At 36.6% G+C, this 22,753-nt stretch overlaps 1 protein-coding gene across 2 annotated transcripts; it reads right to left on the reverse strand.

Annotated features, from left to right (window-relative positions):
• LOC127794484 (uncharacterized) lies at window positions 1-16,951 on the reverse strand. 2 transcript variants are annotated; one of them, XM_052325613.1, is made up of 8 exons: window positions 13,755-16,950; window positions 13,567-13,671; window positions 13,235-13,387; window positions 6,702-6,865; window positions 6,385-6,532; window positions 5,813-5,935; window positions 5,543-5,630; window positions 1-560 (listed from the first exon to the last, which is right to left on the reverse strand). In XM_052325613.1, exons 1-8 carry the CDS (start codon window positions 16,251-16,253, stop codon window positions 394-396), a joined length of 3,447 nt encoding a protein of 1,148 aa, XP_052181573.1. In that variant the 5' UTR covers window positions 16,254-16,950; the 3' UTR covers window positions 1-393. The 2 variants fall into 2 exon arrangements, with proteins under 2 accessions (XP_052181573.1, XP_052181574.1); XM_052325614.1 differs by lacking the exon at window positions 1-560 and adding an exon at window positions 587-1,232 and having other exon boundaries at window positions 13,755-16,951.
• Window positions 16,952-22,753: the final 5,802 nt, after the last annotated feature.

The following is a 22,753-nucleotide window of genomic DNA, read 5'->3' on the forward strand; positions in this document are numbered from 1 at the left end:
AGAAAGAATCGTAACAAAATTTCAACCATTATCCAAAATAATGAATACCTGCAGATAGCAGTTTGAAAACCTAATCATATCTGCAAAGACCATACCCACTAGAGGCAAACGAGGATGAACGGGAAATACTTTACGATCTCCATATAGTTCTCTTTGGGGTACAGTCTACTTGTCCTTAATAATACCATGTTGGAGCTAATATGATTGCACTTTATAAAAGTAACAATACCTTTTCTGCCAGTCACAAAGGTACACATGGCAAAATGAAGGCATGACAACGTATTAATTAGCCTGTACACCGTTCCCAGTTGGGCAAACGAGAAAATTCATCCTGCCTTCCCCCCCATTGATAGCAGATCATGAACCTTCAAATGTCACAACGACTAGGACTCATTATTTCACATTGATTGCTGCAGCCATATTTCTCAACCTCTGAGAGATTTCTGAAAACGATGGCCGCCCTGCTGGATCAGATGCCCAACAACTTTCCATCAACAATTTCCACTCAGGATCACACCATGTTGGGATTTTCGGACGTAAACTGTTGTTTACTATTCCTCCTGAAAGAGGGAGGAAAAAGAGAAATAAATGATATTCTGAAAACTAATCAATATCGAGGAAAATCAAGGATATATGGCATCAAAGTACAAAACCAAAGCCCCATGTGCTTTAAATAATAGAACAGAAGTCTAGTGTTGCATTTCATAAGCCAGATATCAAATGTTGTAAACTCCAAATTCTAGACGTGGTTGTATCTGGAGATTATAATCTCAATGTGTGAAGAACCTTTGACAAAATAGAAGAACAATTATGACAAGTATAAATTTGTTCTTCTGTGAACTCATTTATGGTATTACCATAAGCAATAAGATAATAAAGATGTGAAAGAAGTTCAGCAAAAAAATAAATAAATAAATAAAGATGTGAGAGAAGCATCAAAACAAACAAACAGTTTCAGCATCAAACAATGTCGAGCAGAAACAGTCAATAATACATAAAACCTAATGTTCCACCAAAAGCAATATCCATCATTTCCCCCTCCATACAACTTCTAGTCCCTTGAGAGAGATTAATGCTACACATTCACGGATGCAATTACACCCCCCAGTTATTACTTCAAGGGCCCATGCCTTGACAATTTATCAAGCTGCTTGTAAGAAAAACTAACAATCGTGCTGCTGAAAGACACCAAGACAGAGGCGCGACCCTTCACACACTCCTCCTTTGGGCTACTGGATTCAGCAAAAGAAAAGAGATGTTAAACATAAAAAAGCTCTACATGGTCAACAAGTAAATATATATATACATATATATTATATAAAAGAAAATTGTTGTTTGTGAAGCATGTAACGACACCGTTTAATTAGGAGCCGGGCAAGAGAACCAGCTGCAACCACTGCCACGTGGCAGCGGAGGGCAGCTTGGCAACCGCCCAGTCGTCCTTCTCTCGATCGTGCCGAACGTCTTGTCCTTGTGCGCAATCTGGACCGTCAATGCTGCCTTTTATCTGTTGTAATCCCAGCCATTCTTATGCATCGTGTGACCCTTATTTATTCATTGTGCATCGGGATTTGTAAGATGAGAGATTGAGAGAGAGGGTGAGTAGACGCTAAGGGGTTCAAGGGTTTTTCTCATTATTGTTGTTTCAGACTCTCTGGCTCCTTCGCATTCTTCTCTCTGGTTCAATAGGGTAAGCCTCTGACCTTCCTCTTGTATATGGTTTTAAGGCGATTTTGTTAGTAAATCAATCTCTGTAAATAGAGTGGTTGTGAGGCTGGTATGCTCAACGTGGACGTAGCCCTTTTGAGTGAACCACGGTAAAATCTCTCGTGTCATTTACTTTTCATCATTTTATGTTTGTGTTTGTTGTTTGTGTTTTTCATTACCGATTTCCTCTCTGTTGTTGGGTCTAAAGGCTACAGTGATATCAATGTGTGTGTGTGCACGCAATACTGTTGTTTGTGCAACAAAAAGACATTTAGATTGTTAAGTAGTAAAGAAAAATGCACAGCACCGATTATCAAATATGAGATGCATTATCATCATTAACCTGACACCTTTCAGGGTATAAACCTACTTTCAAAAAGCTCAATAAAATTAGTTAACAACAACAACATACCAAGCTCAATAAACCAACTTCTATAGTTATAGCTGCATGTACAAAAAAATAAATAAGCAAATCAACAAAAACAATAAACATGAAGTAGGTCAAACAATGTGTGTAATGGTAGATACATGATACCAGGAAGGTTGATCAAGTGCTCAAAAAGCTTAGATGTTGGAGAAAGAGCTAGTCAAGCCTCATCACTCACGAAAGAACAAGAAGCATCATTAAAGCACTTTAAAGATTCAATCTTAAGGCTTCTTGTAATGATCTGCAAAGTGTGTGTATATAATATATCTTCTCCTTTGTATTGGTCTGAGCATGGAAATAATTTGTAACTTTAAATTTGAACCTTCATTGTGTTGTTTGGCTATCTAGAGCCTGATCAGGGGTGTGTAAACAACTCTTTTGAGGTAAACATAGAAAAATAACATTGCTGGATTGAAAGTGGAGCGGAAGGTGAGTTTGCTTTGTAGAGTGGATGTAGGTGCAGTTGGGTACTAAACCATTATAAACTCTTGTTTAATTGAATCTCTGTTGAAATACAGAGTAAATAAATAGGGATTAAATGAAAAAAAAAAAATTGTTAGAATTTTTATTAACTCAATTCACAACCCCCCCCCCCCCCCCCCCCCCCCCCCAAACCACCAGCACCAACTTAAGTCAAACCAAAAGTAGGGATCAACACCACCATCCTATATGAATCCCACTCCTAGACTTGTTAGTGGTGTTTGACTAAATTTTCCCTATAGGTAAAACCAAAAAAATTGTTTCCTCTCTTCTTTTAGCACCTGTCTCGAAGGCTTAAGCAATTAGGAATGGGCCTTAACAATGTAAATCAAGCTTTCTAATATTCCCCCTCACGTGCAAGGTGCAGCAACACAAAGAACAAGATTACACAACAAATATGGAAGGAAACAATCACATTCCAAGGGTATTATTTGTAATTTTGGTTTCTATAATTTATTTTTTAATTTCTATTTCTGTTAGGATTATTTGTCTTGTAGCTAGAGGTTGTTAAGATATTTTTCTCTTTTGTCTTTTTCCCTTTTTGTCTTGTACCTTAGGCAGTTACAATACCTTGTCTTGTAGCTACAGTGGTGAGCTTATATACTAAGCCACAGCCTACATTGGAGGGGGTATGGAATTGATGAATGTTCTGAATTCTCTCTAATTCTTCTCTGTAATCTCCTCTTCTTCTTGCTGCTGTTCTCTCCTAATATTTCTCTCTCTCGGTTATCTTCTCCCTTATCTCATCTGTTGTTTCTCTCCCTCTCACCTGATTTCTTCCCCAAATTTCTCTCTTAATTTCCAAATCCCCTTTCACACCCTAGTTCAACCCTAAGGGTGTGACAATTGGTATGAGAGTCATTCAATCCTCAACTGGATTTCCGCAAATCCATAACAGTTAGGTTCAGATTTCTGAAAGCCAATTCTGACAGCGATTTAGACTGGTGGTTCATGGCGGCTGCTAGAAATGACTTCAAATCAGAATTGTTGTATGCTACAATTTTGATCGGAAGGTGATGATTTCCAACCCTCCCCAACTATTAATTCCCAACGGTACTAGACGTACTCGACCATTGCTTCCCGACGCTTCTTGACGGTTATTTTCTGATCGGTCCTCAGCTGTGAGTTAAGCGATCTGCAGGCAACCCTCAGGCATAGGACAGATTCAAGCGGAGGCGAGTCACTCTCGAGAAAAATGGGTTGCAATCAGAAAAGGAATCACAGAAGAATGTGCTGCAACAAGAAAATAAATCAAGGAAGCACACAATCAAGTCATAGACCTCAAACACAAGTTGGATAACTTACTGACTCTGTTTTCACAGAAGTTCCAAGTTAGTATTCCAGCTAAATGTTTTTCCAAGGAACATTCTAAGTCTTTAAAAGAAAAGTTTCAGACGACAGTTTGTCTACTCGGAATTTTTCTGCTGTAGCTGAGGAAAGACCTGAATTGGAGCAAACAAGATGACAAAGAAGGAATGGCAACTACCAAAGATGTTATTGAGGATCCACTGGGAAAGGAATTTGCTGAAATGAATTCGGTTATAGTTGTCAATAAACCAGAAGAACTAATAGATCAAGATGTGCCTATTGAGAGGGTACTGGAGAAAAATGAGGAATTATTCGATGAATTGACAGAGGAAGCAAAGGCCATAGCAGTAGCACGGGTGCCTAGTCCAATGTTTGATCCCGAGCAATATGACAGTCTTGCGGTCATTTCAAAGCAGACCAGTTTCTGGTGCTGGTCCTAACAGAGGAAGAGCAAGAGATCAGGAACGTAAAAGAAAAGAGGAAAAAGCCTAGAAGGAGAAAGAAAGAAAAAAGAATAAAACAAATAGAAAAAGCTGGGATTTGATGAATAACAATGGCTCAATGATAATAAGTTTCTTGGGGACAAGAAACATTTCAAGGGGCAAAATTTTGTCACATTCCAAGAGTGTTATTTGTAATTTTGGTTTTCTGTAATTTGTTTTTTAATTTCTATGTCTATTAGGGTTATGCGTCTTGTAGCTAGAGGTTGTTAGGATATTTTCCCCTTTTGTCTTGTAACTTAGGCAGTTACAATGTCTTATCTTATAGCTATAGCTGTGAGCTTATATATTAAGCCACAGACTACGTTAGAAGAGGTATGGAATTGATGAATGTTCTGAATTCTCTCTAAATCTTCTTTGTGATCTCCTCTTCTTCTTGCTACTGTTCTCTCCTAATATTTCTCTCTCTCTCTCTCTCTCTGTTGATTATCTTCTCCCTTATCTCCTCTGCTATTTCTCTCCCTCTCATCTGATTTCTTCCCCAAATTTCTCTCTTAATTTCCAAATCCCCTTTCACACCCTAGTTCAAGCCTAACGGTGTGACATATGCATATATGTGTGCGCGCGCACGCGTGTGTGTGTGAAGCTTTCCAACACACCTAAACAATAATGACCTTACGATACAACCATGATGTACAAAAGAGAATGCATGTCTCATACTAGTACCTCTATCCATTGCAATTTTTAAAGATGTTTGGAAAGACCTCACAAAGAGGCCTACATGCTCACACCAAGTATAATCCATAATTTTATCCTTGAGATTTGTCGTGGAGCTAGTACAGTACACAAAGGCATAGAGTATTAACATCATACTGCTTTATTCATTTAAAACACGGTATACCCCCAAAAAATTAAACATGAAAATTTAGTAGGTAGCATTAAGTAGACAGGACAAGACATTTAGAAGATTTAAAAGGGCTTGTCATATGTTTAGGCAACACAATAAGAAAATTGTATTCTCCACAACAGAATTGAGAAGATATAAGATAAGAAAATTATACAATAAGAAAAGGACTTGTCATATGTTTAGGCAACTATACAATTAGAAAATTGTACTCTAAATAACAGAGTTGAGAAGATATAAGGTATGAAACAGCATATACTCTCACATGGTGCATACCAATTATAGAAGCACAATGCATATCTGCATAAGGTTCATCTCCCGTAAGCACTTCCCACATGACAATCCCAAATGAGTAGACATCAATCTACAATACAAAAATAAATAAGAATAATAACACCTTAGACAAAAGGAACTTTTTTTACAAGTAATTATATACAAAAAGAAATTGAAAATAAAAGAATCCAAAAACATTCAAGAGAAAAGTGAGCTATAATTATGTAAAACAAAAATGTCTGAAGTTTATACCATTGCCAAGACTGTTTTTACCTTCTCTGTTACCATGTTACTCTTTCCGCTAAGAAGTTCAGGTGCCATCCATGGTAAAGTTCCACGCACACCCCCGGACACTAAAGTGTGTTGTTTTACCTTTGATAAGCCAAGATCACCAATCTAAAACAGAATGCAGATATTGCGTGAGCTATCACGTCTAGCCAGCAGTAGAAAGTCAAGCTTTGTAATCACCAAGTAACAGAGCCAAACCATCAAATGCACTGTAATCTACAATTCCTGGCAATGTTTACATCTAAAATGTTTAACTAATACAGTGATTGGACACAGGTTTGCCTGTTGGAAATGCCTTTTTGTAAAGCAAGGGTAAGGCTGCATAAGAAAATGACTCTCCCCAACCCTCACCAGGGGCTTCATGCATGGGATGCCTTTTGTTATTTACCTAATACAGATTTTAGCCAAGGCAATACTGAAATCAGGACTGCTTTGGAACTTCAGACAAATATCTAATTACAGTGGCAAAGCATTACCTATGCATCTAAAGTGCCTGCAGAAATACACAAGCAAGCCGAAATATAGATCAGGTTAGAAAAATGTTTGATCCAGTATACCTTGCATACAGGTCGATGGGGATCTCTCATATTCACTAGCAGGTTCTCACATTTCAGATCAAAGTGCACAATATTCTTTCCATGAAGATACTCCATCCCAAATGCAGCATCCATGGCTATGATGAGTCTCTTACGACGATCAATCGTTCTGTTCAACAACATAATTTAATGAAGAATGAAAATTGTAAAAACAGTTAAAAGGATTTGCAGATGGAGCAAAGAACAAGCATCTTAATATACAGCACATGTATTGCAACATGAAAAAGTATAGTCTATCATAGGAAAGTAATAGGCTATATGGCCACAGAAAAGAGTACCTGTCCTTTTTCTGTAGAAACTGCTTTAATGATCCATTGATCATGAATTCCGTCACAGTTGCAAGGGACCCGTCGGGACCATCGCGAACTATACCATAGAAAGAAACTACATTTGGGTGATGTAATGAGCTTAATATTAAAGCTTCCTTCCAAAAATCTGCAATCTATAATCCCAATAAATGAAAAAGGTTAATATACAATAGAACCAGAATCAATGCTAACTGCAGAATAAGTACAGAGATTAGGTACAATAAGTCTTTCTAATTAAAAAATAGAAACAGTTGTTCCTCATTTACCCAAAAAAGATAAACATACTGCAATTTAATAATATCAAATCCCAGTTAGACGATATTTAGGCATGTCTAGTACCAATAAAGCCAAAGCCTTACATGTAAATGTGAATGATGTGCATGAAAACTTCTTTTTTCCATAGAATAGATAACAAACTTCATTTAATAAAAGACAAAATATTCCCCCCCAGATGGGAACAATAACCAATAAAGATTAGAAGTAAATGATGAAGAAAATAAAGAATCCCAAAAAGCATATCTATATAGACAACTTTTAGAAAGGCAATCAGAAAGGAAGTTCCCAACTACAAATATGAGTTATATTTGGCAAGACAAAATTGAAATCATGAATGAACACTTTAATATTTTGCTACACTTAGCAGAGAAAGAGAAACATTTTGGAAATATTTCAAAATGACAAATTAATTTGGAAATACATAGATATTTTTGAGAACTAATAACTAACCTAAATCCTAAATTTATAAATTCCTAAGTGTAATTTTCAAGCTTTAGGCACAATTCTCAGTACTGAGAAATGGACTCTTGTCAGCATTCTATCCCTTGCACCGTGATTAATCTTTAAGCAGGCAATGGGTGAAAAAAGATCTCGAACAACTGCAAGAGGGATTTTATTTTTCATTCTTCTTATAGTATCATTTGTGACAAAGGGATTTCTGGTTTTCCTTCAAAACCAATCTTCATGGTCATCTGCACTTGGAGTTTTATATTTCAACCAGACAACACTTCTGCAACTGCAAACAACTTATTGTTTCAGTGCACTATTTTTAAAGTGCTTCGCTATTTCATGTTTTTTTTTTTTTTTTGGCGTTTCATGGTATGTTTTAATAGATCCCACTAAAGTATCATTAGTCCACTAATTTCTTAATTTAGTCCCTTGGATTTTGTCAGCCATTTTGATGCAAAAAAATGAAAATTTGGTTTCACTTCCTTGAAAGCTTTGTCCCTTGGAATCAGAATCTTTACTCAATGAAAAAGTAGACCAAATTGTCTACTTGAAGATTTAATTGCTAAAGGAAAATGTATAAAATGCAAATAACACATCAAACAAAAGGCACTCTTAGAAATGTGGAATATGATAATGTAAAACTTAACTAGCAAATTACCATGTCATAGAATTGGGAAGGCGCCTAATAAGTCCCCTGCCATTTTTTTTTTTTCCAAGTTATTTTTCTTTTTGATAGGGTGAAAAGGAGCACGAGCCTTGTGGCAGCACCAGGGTGGTTCTATTCTGAAATGTGTACCTTGGATTTGGAACATGGCAACAGCCTCTTCCCACAGTAAGATTATGCATATCAAATTCTCCTTACATGCAATGACTATAGCCTTGTACACTTGATCATGAAAACTAAAATATACTGTCATAGTTTTGTTTCAGCTAGTTCGGAAATGCAATCATGTCAGAAACAAAAAGAAAGCAATAAAAATTATAAGAGTGTTAAGAAATATTTTTAAACAGAGACTATTTATGGCTTTATAACTCAGTTCTTAAATAAGTTCATGTTTCATGCATACACAGCATGTCAAACCGGCGTGTGTATAATTTGGAAGTACACATGGTGAAGCATTATCAAAGTAATGTTAATCAAATCAATATTGTCATTCACAATCATATATATTTCAAATTACTTATAAGCTTCCAACTAAATAAGGTTCAAAATAATAAAAATAAATAAGGCAGGAAATAATAACATTAATTAGTGGCAGACAAAGGTCAAAAGGAAATCTGAGACAAACAAGGTCATCATGGTGAAAAAAAGTTAATTTTTATTTACTTAATTTCTAACAATATGAGAATAACGTTAACATTCTCCTTTCTACTTTCTCATATTCTCTAATAATTTAAGATATTTCTTTGTTCCCAATCATCTCCATCTCAAAGAATGAGAAAAATAGAAATAATTTCTTAAACATAGTTTATCAGATACTACTAATAGGTGTTGTTTTACAACACATTATTTTGGAATACTTCGTCATGCTTCAACTCCACTGGTGAATTCCTATTTATGGTTCGTCCCAAGACTGGACAACGGAATAGGCTTGCATTAGGTAGTCATATCCAGCATAAAACTTGTCAGATCAAACAAAATGAATTCCAGACAAATTAGCCAACCCCACCTAGTGGAATTAAGACTTGTACTTGTTTGTTGTTGTTGTACTTCACCATGTTTCAATGAGTTTCAGAGGCAAGTCTTGATGGGAACACTAGAATTTCAATTCTCTATCATTACCTTGCTTTGGTTCCTTGGGAAACATCATTTTAGCCATTTTGATAGAACACAAACAAAAATTTCTTCCATAAGTCAAAATTAGGCTAATACGATAGAGAGAATTCATTTCCACTTAACCACGAAACATGTCATCTAGGGAAATATGTGGGTTCTATCAACTAGAGTAAAGGTAAGTGATGAGCAGAATCACAAGTTTGACAAACTAGTCCCAACCAACCCTATTGTGTTAACTGGGTTCCTTATAGTTGTGCTCTGTCAGCCTTTTCTTTCTAAGTTAAAATAAACTAGTAAACCACCACATGGATCACATCCACTGGGGGTGCCCTTTCCAATACATCAATTTCCTTTTATGCCCAGACTTTGATCAATAAAAGCAACTCAAAACAAAAGTTCTTTTATGTGGTCTTTTCATCATTTATTAACCGCTTTCTTTTTTGCTAAGTATCTTTTAAACTCTTTCAGATACAGTTTTCTGATGTCTTCTAGGATTTTGTCACCATGCCGAAAAATGTTTGCCCATCTGAACAAGTCCTACTGTATGTCGCTTAAGATCTTAGAAATATGTAAAAAGCTTCTTATTTTCCAGCTATTTGTAGCTCAAGGGTACCAGCTTACAGGTAAAGAATTATAAGCCAAACCAACAATAACAAATATTTTATCCAATTCACAAAGTCTTATCATTCCCACAGGTCCAATAAACTTCATAAACTTCCATCTATAGTTATGCCCGGTCTATCTACAGAACTACTTTGATGTTTCTCCAGTGCAGTAGTAGCCCAATATCCTTCGTAACTCATACTGAGGAGGAGCTTAAATAGAAGCTAATCTGAAATAGTTTCTGTTTTGAACGACCTTCCTTGAAATCTTAGGGAACTCAACCCCCCCCCCCCGCCCCAAAAGAAAGAGAAAATAAATTACATTAAAAGCCATAAACTCTGCATACACATGACAAAAATAATAAGCCTTCATTACTGGTCAAAAGCAAATATACACTATCAGAAATGGGTATAATGCATTCTAAAGCCCAGGTGAGAAAAATCTTCCCATGGTGTGAAGGAATAAGGGCAGGGCAGCAAAAAAGGTTTGACTGATAAACTCAGCAGTGCATGAACACAAATATCAAGCTTTAAATGCTTATAATATTGTCGTAGTAAGCATCTAAATGGTATACCTCACAGAAATAGAATTTACAGCATGTAATAATTAAATAGCTTCTTGGAACATATATTTTGCTTTGAAATCCTCTTTATCTAGAATGGAAAATGATGGTAATCACAGATCAGTCACTTCAAACAGGTGGCACTACTGATTGCGGTTGAGGCAAAATGTATAGATATATATTAGAAAAGGCTGATTTCAACTATACATTCATTTACAACCACAAATGTCAACTTTTAGAAAGTAAAAATGGGAATTGGCAGGTGGAATAGCATCATAAACCCATTCTTTGTAACAAATATTGGAAGCCAATAATGAGCACCTCGTGTATGTATCTCTTCACTCTACTACGACCAATAAAATAATTCTTAATGTTGAATCCAGCAGATTATGATACCAACGTTTCATCATAGAACAGCTTCCAATAAGTGGTTATGGAACAATCCAAGTCTCTGTACGCCATACATGCATTTCACTACCAGATACTGCAAAGAGGTTTTCTCACTCTTAAGAAAACTATAAGTTAAATAAGATAATTAAATAAATGTTAGTATCCGTAGCAGAAAACAAGTCCAATTTCAACTTTTTTGTGTACTTGGAATGCTGTTCCATACCAAAGTATATTTCTACATGAAGCTGCTACCATAAAGTCCAAGTTTAATCCTAACTTAAAATTCTCAGACTGTACTAGAGATTTTGCCAGTGACTCTCATTCTATGTCGGTGTGGATCCGCCCAATTTATCAATCTTCTAGACACCTATGCAAAGGTTGGATGAAATGGAAAAAATTTGTAGCATAAGAGGTAAGAGGAAAACAGAAGTAAATTTAGTGAGAAAATTTTAGGCATGACCTGGGCTATAATAGCCTTAGGGAAGATAACAGTTATGGGTAGAGATTACTAGAGACCTAGAATCCATGTAGCTGACCCTACTTGGTGGGATTAAGACTTGTGATGATGATGCAGATATGTAAAGCACATCACCTACATGTCATACACATGCATCTAGAGATATCAAAGAATGTAAAAGAGAAGATATATTCCATTTAAAATTGCAACCAGTAACATCTCATCTACTCCAAGAGATGGAACTGTTTAAGAATCTTTAGCAAAATTTAACGGTTCTAATGTTGTTCTCATGGATGAATATTAAAACCTCAAATCCAACATATCGAAATGCTTTCAATTGTATCAATATCTGAGCAGACAGGTTTTTAACGTTGTTGGCTATCATAGGTCTGAAATCTACTTAGCTGAGCAGTTTCCTTGCCCTTCTCGTAACTACAATATGTGAAATCCCCTAATTAATCCTTAATCTTGACCTATCTTAGAAAAAACTGGGAAAATATTAGCAAGTCAAAAGCTATTTTGTCATGCAGCCTTACCATAATTTTTTGCCAAGAAGAGGCTGAAATATATCTTTTCTAAAGGATAATTTAGTTTTAATACAAGTATGTTCATGAATCCAATTCTTTCTTTTTGAAATATGTGATTTGCATGTCCTCAATAATGCCAAAAATAGAACATTTGGCATAGTCACAAGCATAACAAAGGATGTGAAGTTAATTTTCTTTTATTGATACCAACAACATAGAAAGCCTTAATTCCACTAGATGGGGTCAGCTATAAGAATTCTAGCTCACCACTCATTCTATATTTGGTCATATCTTGTGTAAGGCCTTTATAACTCATATCGTAGCTAAGAGTCACCCACTAAGTTTTTCTAGCTCTTCCTCTACTTCTTTCATTAAAAACTTGTTCATTTCTGCACTCTCCTCAGAGGAGTAAACTTTTGTCCACAAAATCATGCATTCAATTAATACAAATGAGAATTCCAGTCCTTTTCATCTGATGAGACTTTGTTCAAAAAGAATCTTCTGCAAGTCAAAAGAATCTCTTTTCTTCATATTACATGCAACGCATTTTGGCTCCACTAACATGCAGTCTTGGATCAAAATGGTGAACTCAAGAAACTGGCCTTGATGCGGAGCAGATCAAAGACTTCATTTAAGGTTCCGATTTAATATTTATATTTTGTTTATTTATTTTAATATTTTTATTATGTTTATTGTTTTAATATTTCCTTGTTTTTGGTTGATTAGGGTTTTATTTCTATTAGGATTCTAGTTGGATTTTATTTATAAGTACTACTTAGATTTGGATTAGCCAAATACTATAAATATACCTAGAAGTTAAGAGTTTGTAATCAACTTTTCCATTAAATAAAATTCCAAATTTCTTTTTCCTTGGTGGATTCCAAGCGGTTTTCTTGTCCGTTTGAACGATAATCGAGCAACGCTCGTTCGTGCGTTACGAACAAGAATTTTCTTTTCCTTGTTTTCGCTTTCGTCCTGCGTCAGGCTTGCTCAATGACAGAATTTATGACCTTTAAAATGGCTTTATAGGATCTCTTTCAGACAAGGCGACAGTGCAACGCAAAACCAACAAAAGAAGAACAAACTCAAAGAACTCAATAGGAGAATCTCAATTAAATATCAAACCAATTACCAAAGCTATCCTCAAAAATACATTGAAAAGAGTTTATATAGGCAATTAGCCAAACCCTAGTATGGAAACCTGAAGTAATCCCTAATTAGGACTTTAAATAATTAAAATGGAAACATAATAAATAAAAAATTAGATAGGGAATAAATAAAAGAAATAATTAAGATGTGCTAGTTTCTATATTTATACACTAAGAGTAAAATCTCCTTAAATATATGCTTCTATGCCTTCATCACAAGGATGAAAAAACAAAGCATGAAACTTTGGGAAACAGTAACATGGCAACAATATATGTTTTGGGAAAAAAAAAATTACAAGGACATAGAATATACCAAGCGTTCCCTCTCCAAAGGTCTTCCAGCAAAGCAGCTGGCTTTGATTCTCTTGATTGCCACATCCGAACCCTTCCATTTCCCATGATAAACAGCGCCATAAGTACCTGAACCCAGTTCCTTAATCTCCTCCAGATCATCATTTTTGATAGTCTAGACAATGACCGATCACATCAGTAAAATGGAAGCACATGATAAACTCATAACAGAATGAATAAACAATCGTAGATGAGACGGAGATCAAATTATCAGGAAAAAATATGAAGTGGAGATACTAAAGATGTAGACTATACACATGATCAAAATTAGAGATGTTGAAGCAGTTAAACAACCTGCAATCCCATTTTAATGGCTTCTTCTTCAGCTTTTGTTGGCTCAATCTTGGAATTGTTTGGATTGTCATTGTCAGAATCTAATTCCACATCCCCATGCACATCCTGCAAAAAGAACTAGGAAATATGAAAATGGAAACAATTTATTGTTGTATGCCACTCTAAACAAAATGAATAAGGGTTCTCACTGCTGATTCTGGCTCATTTCTAGTTTCTTCTTTTGAAGTCACATCTTGCTCAATAATAGAATCAACATCTGTAGCTTTTGTTTTCACCTCCCCAACACCTTCTAAAGTTTCCTTCTTTATAGAAGAAATGATTTCAGGTAAGAAACTCAAATGATCACAGAGCGCTTTATCCTCAAGTGGAGCATGGGCACCATTTTCATTTGCTTTAACAATCCCACTGCACTCTTCAACAGGCCTTAAGCCATTTGAATTGATAGAGCCAGAAGACGCTACGCCTAGATTCTTGTTTCGATCAGGAACAGCGATGTCCTCCACAATGGAGTCTCCCACCTTCTCTACCCAATCGGCTTCTTTCCTTTCTTGATTTATACATTTCTCCACCATCTTTACAGACTCAGTAACATGAGTATCACTTCTTAATTCTGAGACAAGGGTTGTCAAAGATGCCAATCTATCACTGGTCAAAACCGAAACTGAATCAGATAGCTGCACAGGATCTCTAGGATTGGTCATACTTAACATGTCAATTGTGGATGGAACACTTTCAGCATTAACCAGGCATTGATTTTCCTGTGCATAAGTTTGTGGGTTCAGCTTCAGGGCATGACCATAAGAAACACCTGGGGTGGAAGCGTCAACTCCCACCATCTTTTGTGAGGATTCAACCCAAGGATTGTGACTCTCCACCCCATTACTGAATCTGGGACTACTCTCCAGTGAACCCTTGATAAATCCTGGACTCACCACACCATTTGTCTGTGGGGGTGAAGCAGATACCTCATAAGGCGTAGCCACTTGCAATGGATTATGAACATGCCTCCATAACCCATGTGCAGGTGCAGGTGCATGTCCATGTGATGCTTGGTGAAGATTATCTGCCCCATAAGGATATCCATACCTAGCCCCACGCTCATCAAGAGGAGGAACGTGAATATGAGATCCAGAGGCCAAAGTGTGGTCATGAAACACTTCGTTCCTTAGTTCAGGTCCAGGCCTGATGTACCTCATGTCTTCATGCACAAAATTTGAGGTCACATGGTTGCCATCTGCCAAATTTCCTGGCAGAATAGGAATATGCATGCCAGTACCATCTACAATGTAGGGATCGTTCAGTCGTCCGGCTCCAGGAATATGAGATCTCGGTTCATCAACCCTGGGATTTGATTGAGGCTGCATAATCCATGCTCGCTCGTGATTGTGAGCTTCATTATAGAGGGGTCGCAGATCATTCGGCTCTCTGGGGTAAAACCCATGCTGATATTTCGCATCTGTACTCAGCATGAATGTTTCCCTATTTGGAGGGCATTCGGCACTTGGACTGGTAACCTGGTGAAGTCCATTTGCAACATTGGGCTGCTCCAAATGTGGATGTTCTCCATGCTTCCAAGGTGAATCAGGATAAGCTTGATTTCTGTGGAAAGCCATTCTGCAATGCTCACAGATGCTGCTCCCATCAAAAATATTGGGGCTATGAAGTACATTGCCTGGAAAACCAGATTTATCACCAGGTGTAGGCCCGTTTGACAACCATACAACGTTATCCGAAAATTGTGGTTGGTTGTCCAATGGGGATTGATGATTCACGTGCTGCCGACTGTATTCGTCAGACATTCTATCCAAGCCTTTTTCTGAGAATTCTCCATATGGTGATGAACGGTACCGGGCTGAAGAAGGTGAAGTTGGAAACTCCACCGATGCCCTTGGATCATGGGTGCCAGGATGCCTAGGGGAGTAGTATGCTGGGCTCCATGGCGCTTCCATTTGTTGGAGCTGTCCTGAACCCATATGAGGTATTGTGAGGTGGCGCAAATTAAACTGTGGGATATTCTGGTTGTGAAGGCCACCCTCAAGACTTATCTGGCTAAAGTACTGCTCTGCAGCATGGATGTCGTCTAGGCCACCTGCTACCACTGATTCATTACCCTCCTGCTTCCAAAATTCAGGGGAGTCATTAAGACTGTTCAAAGCATCCACATATCTCCTCTCGGTATCCCTTTCATCCCCATCAACAAAATGTGATGAAGCATCCTGATCAGGGTGCGTAAACAAAAAAATCCTGAGTCTAGTGAACCCATCTCCCGAACCCAACTTATCATACTCCTCCATCATGTTGATTACATCATCATCATTCACAACTGACACAAGAGCATCGAGATCCTCATCAGGCTGCTGATACTTCAACACTGTCGCCCCCTCGTAAAGCTCCCTCATTTTCGTCATCAGCTCTTCATAAGTAATATCGCGGGGCACACTCACTATCCGAGTCTCACCGCCCACATACCTCAGCTTCCCATCTTGGGGGCGCGGCAAAATACTGCCTGAAAAGCTACACAAAAACTTCACACGAGGGTTTTCATCATTAGAACTCGAGAGTGAACCCATGGTCGCCAAAGAGTTGTCCATCCAATATACTGCCTGATGGTGTTGCTGCTGAATATCGATCTCAAACTGAAATGACGATTGTGTAGAGCATGTGCATTCAATATGACGCACGCACATCTCTTACGCCCAACAGCCCCAGATTGCCATTGGCCCCAAGAAACATCCCCCAAACCTCATGAGTTATGCCGCGCAATTGATTTACGCTGAAGACCTCGTCTCGAAACAAAAACCATCAACACCTTTGTATAAATAGGTCCGAATCCAAACAATGAAAACCTAGCTCAATCCCTCCAATTTAACATCAAATCATTACACCCTCAAAAAGAGAACAAAAAAACAATCCTTTCGCATATCCGAATTCCAGAACCGATTAAATTCGATGCTCGGAATCGTTACCTGAAATGCCAATCCCGATGCGGGGGTTTCACGAGACCAAATTCATGAAACCCTAGTTAATTGAACCGAAATACATGTCCATCGACTTTATAAAGTACACGTAGAGAGAGGGGTGGGGGGTGGAGGGGTCTGATCGATCGAATGAGAAATCCTCTGTAGAAGATGATGCCCCTGACATTCGCCAGGTGGTGTCACACGTGGCGCGATTCGGCGTCACTGAGCCAGAGCATCTTCCTATCTCGAGAGCGGCATATTCTCTTAACGCGCCATCTCTGCGCGTGATCGGAAGCTTCAATGGCGAATTCAATTGGGGTCGCGTGCGGTTGCGATTACAGGATTCCGGCCCGGCGGAGGACGTCACGGTCGTTGCTATTTTAGGGGGCTTTCGCTTTCGACTTTCCCGTGAGGCGGGGCTCTCCTTCCGTCCAATCAGATGATCCAAATGCGGCATAAACAGACAAATCCACGCAACTGACTGGACTAATTAAACCCCCCCCCCCCCCCCCCCCCCCCCCCAATAATTTTTAAATTTTTATGAATAATTCTGTCCAATTTTATTTACAATTTTAATTTAGCACTAAATAATATACACTAAATTAGTGATGTATCAAATAACTAGGGATGACTCATCTCGTCGTGGTTAGGCTTGGGCCCTTATCATATTAGTTGAGCGAGCTTGGCTCATTTAATAAATTAGAAAAGATAATTCGATTCAACCTAATATATTAATTTATTTTTTTAATAATTTTATAAATATTTTCTAATTATACTTTTAAATATTATTTTATATTTTAAATTTAAAATTATCAATATTAAATAACTTAAATTATGAGATCAAGTCCTTAAATAGACAAAACTAGGCATATTAAGGATTTGTATATGTATAATAGTTAAAAGTATATATACATGATCATTTAAATTTTAAAACATTTATAATTTAAAATATAGTATTATATATTTTATTATATTGATCTCAATTGCCACTCCAACCGTAATAATAAAATTATTAACTAAAAATACTGTCTTTAAGCCATTTAAAATTTATAAGAAATAAAACAGTTAGAGAGTACAAAACAATCTCCGTACAAACACTATGATATTTAAATTAGGCAGTTGAATACTAAAGGTGTAAGCACCCCCGCCCGGATATCCCAGCCGCCCGGACTACCCGAACGGGAGCGCCTACGGGAGGAGAAAAGAATGAAACACCAGACAAAGACCACCCCGGCATGCATACACGAAAATAAGAACAGCGGAAGCAAAGTTCAGGACATGCATGCACTATGGGTACCCCGCTAACACAGCGGTCACAAGATAAATAAATAGACACAAACTCCTGTGCCGACATACACAAGACTCAAGAAAACACCTGGCACAGTACGAAATAATAGAGTAAATTCTACTTAGACATCAGAGTGGATAGAGATTGACGAGACTGCCTGTACACCACACCGACTCTGCCGTTAAAGCTGACTCCCTTGCTATGGCCTACGCCGCCACTACCTGGAATGATGGAAAGCAAGGTGAGTCGAGAGACTCAGCAAGCATAAGGAAAAGAAAGGTTGTAGGCTGAGTATAACCAAAAAACTCTTCCCAAAATAAACCCCCAGGTACACACAAGCCATGAGACGCTACAACACAACAGCTCAATAGCATAACAAAATAAAAGCACATACCGGTCCTTGGGGCCCACATAAGACACTTGGCACCCAAGTCCCATACCAACCTGCCGCTGCCCTGAAAGGCAACAAATGTCTCCACAAACCTGCGCGCGCTGTCCCAGGCCGGTACTCCCGTCACCTGTATCCGTCGGTACTCCCGACAACCGAGCCATAGGCTCCCTCGGAACGGTACTCCCGTCCGAGAACTAAATACTACCAGTATCCATGCAATGCACATAAAAATGCAATGGCGTAGTGAGCATCAACGTGATACAAGGCGCCCATACATCCAGGCATCAGGCCATGCTCCGCCCACATAGTAAACCACACGCCATGCATATGCCCGCGCTGGATGCAACCTAACCAAACTAGAATGTCTGTGTCCAAGCATACTCAATAAATGAATATCCCAACATGCAACCCGTTCCCATGTGCATATCAAATCATGAACAATAATGCAATGCATCTACTCATGCAGTAAATCACATACCGGCAGAGCTAGTCAGCAATGCCCGGCACCGGTCAACGGCCAGTGACTAAGGGTGTCCACCCGACGGTCCACATCAGGGCCGTACCATAGTCTACCCCAACGTCACCAACAATCGACCCCTGCCCCACTGCTCGATAGCTCTAACCGAACCATAAATAAATCTGAGAAAAACTGTAAGTAAACCCAATAAAATCGTAAATAAACCCTCACGTCTAGGAACCTAGTCCCCAAACTGGTTCAGCATCATTCCGAAAGGAATGAGGGCGGTACAAACCCCCATAGGCTCATAACAAATAAAATGCTAGAAGTCTCGGATTTAATTTGATTTAATTTAATTAAAACAAATGAATAATAATTCAATAGATAAGGCTAAGTGCCAAAACAAAGTAAGGGAGAAGACTAAATACGAGAAATCACGGGGTCTTTCACGGGAATTGAAAAGCACGAGGAGAGGGTTAGGAGCTTGCCTTTACACGGCCGTTTCTTCTTTTTCTTGCACTCCCGCTGCGAAGTAAAACGTTTAATAGCGATTAATAAATCCATGGCTCGCATTAATTAAATCTAACCGCGTAATATAAATAATTTAACAGCCTAAAATCCCACGTAGGTGCACCACAATTAAAATCCCAACGAGTCTCGCATTTATTTTAAATTAATTCACACTAATAAAATCCTCGAAGCCATCTTCATAAATTAAATTTAAATCAAACGACTCAAAATTCTATAATTAATAAACGAGCCGAAACAGACGAAGGGAGGTCAAATAATTTGATAACGAAAGTAACGACGAGGTGGGTGAAAAGAACTTGCCTTAACAGAGATATCCTTAGGCTCGTTTCGACTCAACACGGTAAAATTTATACAAACTGCAATATCCCAATTAATTGCTAAAATTAACAAAATTGGACGCAAAAATGAAATTCTGACCGTATAAAATATTAATTACTAGCTGCTCTACATACCTGGGTAATTAAAACTTGAATTAAACTTGAATTAATCTGGATTTAAGCACCAAAATCATCCATTTTCACGTTCACGCGAGCACTGGAATTTCTGTAATTGCTCACTGTTCGAACCAGCATGAAAAACGCCCGATTTGGGCTTTAAAAAGAGGCAAAAAGCAACGGCTGAGGCGCGGCCACGTGGCAGCGCGCGGGTGGCCGCTGGAGGCCACCGCCATAGACGAAACGGCGTCGTTTTTGGACGCCTGGGCTGAATTAAAATCAGCCGAATTTCACTGCCTCGCGCGCATGCTCGCCCGCGGATTCGATCCCGCGCCTCGCCCACGGCTGCCCTCGCGCGCGACCGCTTGCGCCCGCGCTCGCCTTTACCCCTATGGTGCCCCCCATTAAATTTAAAGGGGTCTTCGGCCCCTTTTGCGGAAAATGCGCCAGCCCCCTTCCAACTTCCTTTAATTGCACTAACGCCCACTTAATTAATTACATTAACTCCCGAAATTTTTGAAAATCCCACTATTGAATTTCTTTTAATTTTCCTGTAATTCCAGAAATTCCTAATACAAATTAATTAATTATTTTAATTTCTTATTTCCTTAAAATCACATAATTAAATTTTATTAAATCACAACAAATTATTTTAATATTTTCTTTAAATTATATTATCACACTGCATCAATAATTAATTTAATTCTTAATCATGGGTCACTACAAAAGGCGTTAATGCAACATTGAAATCAATATTAGATGCTTTTTTAAAAAAAATTAGGACTCATTTATTTATAAAAAATATATATATAGAGGTACAGATAAGTAACTCTCGTATTTGAGATTAATAAGGATTATGATTTTGATAAATCATGGTTATCCTTTATAGGATTATAAAATAAATTTGTAGATATTGAAATTATCATATTCCCGCATCATTAAGAACTTATCTAAAAGGGTTTATTAATCGATTTTAGGGAGAATTTAGTCTCCTGAAACATATTACATTTTTTAGGAGATTGGAGTCTCCCCAGGATTGTTAATGATTTTTAGGAGACTTGATCTCCCAAAGCAAACTTGCAATTTTAAATGTCTCGTGAAAACCACATCTTATTATATTTGGGCATTTTAGTTTTAAACTTCTAATCTTTTAGTGTGCTTTTGTCCATAACACATCAATATTAATATTACAAATAATGATGTTTATATAATTTACATCTTTAAAGATTTGAACTTATTAATCTCATATTATTATAATTCTTCATCACAAAGTTTTGAAATTTATTCTTGTAATAATAATAATTGGTAATATTAAATACTCTATATAATTTTTAAAAGATTAGATATACTTAAATATTTATATACTTTTTAAAAAATCAAAATTTATCCGAGCATAAGAGTCAAGTCCAACTAGCTTGTGAATAAGCAAAGCTAAATCAAGGGTCCATATTTATCGAGCTCGTTTTGACTCACTATAAAGAGTTGAGTAAAACCTTTAAAAAGATGAAGTTATGCCATAAGTGTAGAATCATTTGACTTAACTCAACTCATGATAACTAGCCTCGTTGAGAAAAAAATGCTAACTAAACAAAAGTTTTGAGTTATTGAAATCAACTAACTTATACAAAATCTCCCATCATATTTATGGTATAAAATAATTATAATACTAAAGGTTATATTCACGTGGCTAACAGAGCCTCCCAACCAATTTGGGGCTCTAGGTGGAAAAAAAAATTTGGAGGCTTTTTCAAAAGCATTAATTTTGTTTTAAAAAAATAAATAATACATATTTCTTCAATAAAATTTTATTATCTCATTAAATTAAAAAAAAGTTGAAGTTCAATCCGCTATAAAATTTATTAATTTTTTATTTCAATCAATTACAAATTGAAGTCATTTTTTATTTTTATTTATTATTTTTTTAAATAAAAATTGAAGACACCATTTAATTTTACTAAATTTGTATTCAACATCAAATTCATACTATGGGCAAAAAAATATTGTGGGTAAATTTACATTAATTCAATCATTACAATTATTAGTTATAAATTAGATGAGTAATTTAATTAAATATTAAAAATAACCTAATTATTTTTTTTTATATTTACATTAGACTCATGAAAAATGTATTATAAATTTATATTAGAGTCCATCTCAAATCATTTATGTTAAATAAAAATGGTGTCCCTAGGAGCATAACTAGGTGGTAAAGGAGAGGGTTCTAAAGTCATGCTGGAAATTGTCACTATGTGATCGATTATTGGGGGAAGCAAAAAAATTGCATCCTTTTGGGAATGGTCATTGGTAAGTGTCAGTGGACGCAACTAAAAAAAAAAAAACAAAATCATAGTCACTCAGACATATTTCTGATTTACCTCCCTCGTGATAACCTTGGGACGGGTTTGGTAGGGGTACGAGTGATAACGTGTAATCTAAAAAAAAAAATGGTTGGAGATATATGTTAGTTGAAAAGTAACAAAAATAATAAAAAAAAAAAGACAGCTAACTTAGGTTAATTAATGATCATGACACAACAATCAACAAATTAAACTTAAAAAAATACCCACACAAGAATACAAAAACCTAAAAAACAACGTATGTTATACACCTAAAAATAGAAGTTAAAGTAAAAAAAATCAAAATATATAAAAAATTAAATTTTGAATTTAAATTTTTAATAAAGTATTTATTATTAAAAAATAAAAATTATAAAATTTGGAAAGTAGGCCCTTTCACAATTCTTAGGCACTCGTTTACCTGACCTTATAGTTCCGGTGGCTAATGTAGTCGTGATTTTTGTTATTGTCATAATATTTTAAAAAAATAAAAGAAAAATAAGGTTGCGTTCTCTTTAGTTTTCAATTTTTAGTTTTGAGTTTTGAATTCATTTTCAGTTTTCTGTTTTGGTAGTCTATTTTTAAAAAATTGAAAACGCATTCTCTTTGTCATTTTGAAAAACTATTTCTCAAAACAGAAAATTAGAAAACGTGTTCTCTTTGAAATTTTGAAAATAATTTTTTAATAATATTTTATTCAATAAATTTGATTATTCAGTAAATTAAAAATATTTAATGTTTATAAATTATTAAAAAAATATCTACATTTTAAAGTTAATTAATTTTGTAA

The sequence above is a fragment of the Diospyros lotus genome, chromosome 2, assembly GCF_014633365.1.
Source record: "Diospyros lotus cultivar Yz01 chromosome 2, ASM1463336v1, whole genome shotgun sequence".
NCBI classification, from domain to species: Eukaryota; Viridiplantae; Streptophyta; class Magnoliopsida; order Ericales; family Ebenaceae; genus Diospyros; species Diospyros lotus.